This window comes from Clupea harengus, unplaced genomic scaffold, assembly GCF_900700415.2.
Source record: "Clupea harengus unplaced genomic scaffold, Ch_v2.0.2, whole genome shotgun sequence".
NCBI classification, from domain to species: domain Eukaryota; kingdom Metazoa; phylum Chordata; class Actinopteri; order Clupeiformes; family Clupeidae; genus Clupea; species Clupea harengus.
In genome coordinates, this window is record NW_024880482.1 from 15001 (window position 1) to 20000 (window position 5000).

The 5000-nt window shown below is 44.0% G+C and overlaps 1 protein-coding gene across 1 annotated transcript in view; it reads left to right on the forward strand.

Moving 5' to 3' along the window:
- ilf2 (interleukin enhancer binding factor 2) overlaps positions 1–1090 on the forward strand; it is an 8692-nt gene extending 7602 nt beyond the window's left edge. Inside the window, exons 14-15 of the mRNA XM_042707081.1 lie at positions 209–405; positions 790–1090. Of these exons, the coding sequence (XP_042563015.1) occupies positions 209–360 (152 nt within the window). The 3' untranslated portion in view covers positions 361–405; positions 790–1090. The remainder of the gene's footprint in view (positions 1–208; positions 406–789) is intronic.
- Positions 1091–5000: the final 3910 nt, after the last annotated feature.

Sequence of the window (5000 nt, forward strand, 5' to 3'; positions counted from 1 at the left end):
TCTCTCTCTCTCTCTGCTCCCCTCTCTCTCTCTCTCTCTCTCTCTCTGCTCCCCTCTCTCTCTCTCTCTCTCTCTCTCTTTCTGTCTCTGCTCCTCTCTCTCTCTCTCTGTCTCTGCTCCCCTCTCTCTCTCTCTCTCTCTCTCTCTGCTCCCCTCTCTCTCTCTCTCTCTCTCTCTCCGTGTCCTCTCCTGTCGCCTGTCTCTGTAGACCTGGCCTCAGAGATGTCCACGTGGGACGGCGTCATCGTCACCCCCTCGGAGAAGGCCTATGAGAAGCCCCCGGAGAGGAAGGAGGAAGAGGACGAGGCCCTGGACGAGGGAGGGGAAGGAGAAGACGAGAGCATGGAGACTCAGGAATGAGCGGGCGTCCCCCCCCACACGCTCCGCACCCACACCCCTATATGTGTAAGAGAGAACCGCGACTACCCCCCCACTGGAGTCAGGAGTAGACCTGTGATTGACACGAGCATCTTTTGAACAGTGCAAGGCAGTTTAGCTGCTTCTGTTGGATGATGACTCTTGATTCCTTGTTTCAACCCACACCGGTGTTACTCAGTCACACGTCCTCTATGCAAGACAAGTCTGCTCCTATGACTGCTGGGAATGTTTCTCACTCTGTTGCCATGGATATGTGACTGCAGAAATTCTAAATGTTAATTGTCCTCATTCTAAAGGTTACTGTATTTGACAGCCACTTTGTGCTTCTGTTTTCAAAGCTGTCTTTGACTTGAGTGTCAGTGAATTTTAAGACGATCACTGATAGAAATTCTTATCTGCTTTCTCTTCCAGGTCATCTGGTCTGGTCTTGTTTTTATTATTGGCCAAGCCACTCTTGTGTATTTTATTTAGAGGTGATTTTGTTTTTCTGTAAGCCCACCCCCTCTCCCCTTAAAGGCCCTCATCGATTGGACCAAAGGGCCTCGGACAAAGGGATGATTATGATTGGTCCTTCGATTGCCTAGCCTTTCTTTTACCCACCCTCTCTCTCCCTCTCTCTACCCTAAAGAGGTAATTGAGGTCCCCCATGTGATGTGTACAAGTATAAAGTGGTTTTTACTTTCAGATACATTAAACCCTTTTTTAAGTACAAGTATTTGTCCTGTCTGTCAGTTATTTTATTTATTTTATTGTATGTTATTACCATACAGTAAAAGGTATCAGTAGTGAATGATTTAAGAATTAGATGTTGTACCATATCTGACCACAAGGTGCCAGTAGACTTACACAGCACACTGACGATGCACTTGCATCACATTGACGTCTTGCCTCAGTTGAAGCCTGATTTTGCTTGTCTCTAGCTAGCCCCAACTTTTTTTTTATATAACCAGCAGATGTGCAGTGAGCATGGCAACAAGAAAGACATCCAGACACACGTTTAAACTCGCTAAAATAGCTTTGTAATAATTAGAAAATGTTTACAACGTTGACAGTGTTTACATTCTGTGTTAATTGATAATCCACATCACAGTGAGCCTTCTCTGTTCCTTTGCACTAGCATACACACATCTGTACACCTACATGGCCAGAGAAGAGAAGAGACCAAAATCAGAAGGAAAACACGAAGAAAGTGTGTTAACACTGTGCTAACAAATCTCCCGGTGATTTGCTCAGTCGCCCTCTGGTATTAAGGGTTCAAACGGTGACTAGCTGTTCCATGGCTACCCTATTGCTGTGTGTCTTGGGATGACCAAAGTACTAAAGTGGGGGGGAAAAAGGAGAGTCAATTTTCCCAGTAGGCCTACCGTGGCACTGTATCAAATGCCAAAACAAGAGAGAAAATAAATAAATATCACCACAATAGATATATATGTATAACATGAACATAGAGATTCAGAAAGTGTGGTGATTTTGCAGTTCCTCCGTGTAATCTCTGGAAATATGATGCAGTCCATGAAAAGAAGGGAGAGAAACGAAGAAGAAGAAATAAACAAAACAATAAGCATGGGATCGTTTTTGCTACATCACAGATTTCTGGGAAGCTATCCTCTTAACAATTGGGGAAACCGCTAAGGGTTTAACGAACTCCCCAGAACACCATTCTGCTGGCCCTGGTAAAAGCTGCTTCCGGGAAGGATAAGGCCTAGGATCTATATACTAGAACCCAGCCGGACGCCAGCCACACAGCCTGCTCCCATCTGATACTTATAATGTGCCCATCCAGTAGGAAAAAAAAAAGAGTGTTCAGGATTGCAGTGGAAGATCTCTTTTGGTCTTCAGCGAGAAAGCTGATTTCATTTTTTATTTTTTTTGTTCTTCTTTGCATGCAAGTGCAAGTGGAGAGATCGATGTCTCCACTCCAAGTAAATCGCTTTACCCCTGAACGTCCTACAAGGTCTAAGTAGCAGCATTTAAAGAAAAAGAAAGTCTCCGTATATTAAATTCTCTTCACATTTGAAACACCCCTTTGAATACTGAATAGATTATCCATGATTTCGTGAATCGTAATTGAAATAACATTTAATTGTAATGATAATAGTGATAATAGTAGCAATATTATAATAACATCAAGTCATCATAACAATCCATATAATATTAATAACAAGTAACTGAGTAGTAATAGATTGTATGTACATAATAAAACTAAGTGTAATAAGGTTTTTCTTCTTGAATTTAAATTACACAGTAATTTTTCAGTGTTCTATGACCCATGTACTTCAGTCAGTTGTTTGCTGCAGAAGAGTGTTTTTGTTACCGTATGGGAGGTCAACGTCATCACAGTGCGGTTATTAGCACACACGGCTAGCAGCTCTGCAGCGCTACAGAGAGAGAAACACCCTAAGCCACCTACCAGTGCTCTGTCCGGAACAGCACAGTAGCCTGCGTGCTAACGGCACACTACAACTACAGGTGTTTCTGTCTACACTCAGCTTCTAAAGACAAAAACCAAACGAACTTGGCAGAGTTCACTCAGTCTGTATGCACACAAACACACACCAAAATATGTTCTTGTTGAAAAAAAAAAAAAAAAAAAAACTCAAACAAACAGATAAACCAATAAACAAAGAAACTGTAATGGTGTTTTTATGAATGTTTATAAGTTTTGTTGTCTGGGACTTCTACAAGACTGTATCAGTGCTTGTCTTCAGAGGCCGTGTTTGAGAGTAGAGTTGAGGCAGAGAGGTTAGTAGAGAATGAGTCCGTTCCATGTTCCATTTTCTTGTCTTTTTTTGCTGACGGGTGAAAATGTAGGCCCTGTCCAAGGACACCATGGAGCCGTTTTAATCTTAGATCAACTAGCCACGCAACCAGCACCTCAAACCTGCCTGGGAAAGATCCAGCATTTCAAGGTCTGCTCTGTTGGTGCCGAGTGAGTAACACGCATCTCCAAACACATTTAATAGTAACCTGTTCAAGGCAAGCATAAAACAGAAGAGAAAAGACAATAAGAGAATGAGAGAGAGATCAACTGATCTTAAATGATAAGAGAGAGAGAGAGAGAGAGAGAGAGAGAAAAGGGTTTACAAAGATGTCCAAAGGTTTGTTGTGTCCTCGAGAACCCAGATGTGAAATGAAGGATGTGTATCTGAAACTCAGCAGAAGTCCTCCACCAGGTGTCCTAGTGGATCTCCAGCAAGAGTCCTTGTTCTTGGCTGATGTCCTTCACAGTGGAAGAGAAAGTAGTCCTTTGTGCTTTTTTTCTACGTCAATGTATTTATTTATTTTTGTTCATTTTTTCAGTTTTTGTAAAGTGCTATCCCAGAGAGCAAGAGGCTCTAGAGCGGCACCGGTCCGAACCCCTGGATCACAACCAGATCAGGGTGTGTGTGTGTGTGTGTGTGTGCGCGTGTGCGTGTGTGTGTGTGTGTGTGTGTTGGCTTGGTAGTGGTAAAGGAAAAGCTGCAGGGTCATGGCACAACTCTGATGTCCAGCCAGGTCCTGCAGGTATGCGACAGGGCCTGCCGATGACCTTCCTCTTCCTCCCCCTCCTTCCTCTCTCACACACACACACACACACACACACACACACACACACACACACACACACACACACACACACAGACACACAGCTATGGCAATGTGCAGAGGATCAGCAGGCCAGACGCTACAGGGTGTGGGCTTGAAGCGAAACGAAAAAAGCCAAACCTGACAAAGAACACTGATTTCAGATGAGTCCACAACACAAGCTGCAGAGGTTTGTTTGTGTCTGAGAGAGAGAGTGTGTGTGTGTGTGTGCCCACATCAAGCTGTGTGTGAGAGATAGAGTGTGCGTGTGTGCAAGCGATGAAGCCATCAAATGTTGCATCATTTGTCCCAAACAGAAAAAGAATGAAGTAAAAAGCCTGACGGTCGCCATGGAAATTAAGCGTGAGCTTGCATTGGTAAGCGTCAGTTTAAAAAGCATGCAGGTTACAGGGATACAACTAGACTGTAGAGGTAAGTTAGGTCTTCCCAATCTTTAAAAAAAAACTCCTCAGTCTAAATAAATGCTCCAGTCTAGTTAGATATTTGTGTAGTATCTAAAGTAAGAGCTGTACCAGGTTTAACTGGGGAAAAAAGGCCACAAATTCTGCTGGCCAGGCACAAGATGTCTGAGATGGAGATTAAAGCCAGACAGAGTCTGACTATGGCTCGGGTTTGACCAAGGTCAAAGGTCAAGGTCCTCATCCAGTCCTGCAATATCTGCCTTCTGGACAGAGACTATCCAACACACACTGGACGGGACATTTCCCTCTTGGAATAAGAGAAAGAGAGAGAGAGAGAGAGAGAGAGGGATCATATCACATCACCGCCATGTTTCCTGTTTGCAAGGTTCAGATCTGGGGAAGGTTTCTGAACACCAATCCCACTCATAACAACAGGACGACTGAAGAAGCGTTCTTGTCCAAGGGAGATGCAGATAGTTCAGCGGTAACTGGGAGTCTCCCCTGCTTGACAGCGTCCGTCCTGTGGAAAACCCACCCCAGTTCTGCTGTATCTACTTGTTGAGGGTCCGTGTCAATCAGATGAGCGGAAGATCCCATTTCTCTCTACTTGTTGAGGGTCCGTGTCAATCAGATGAG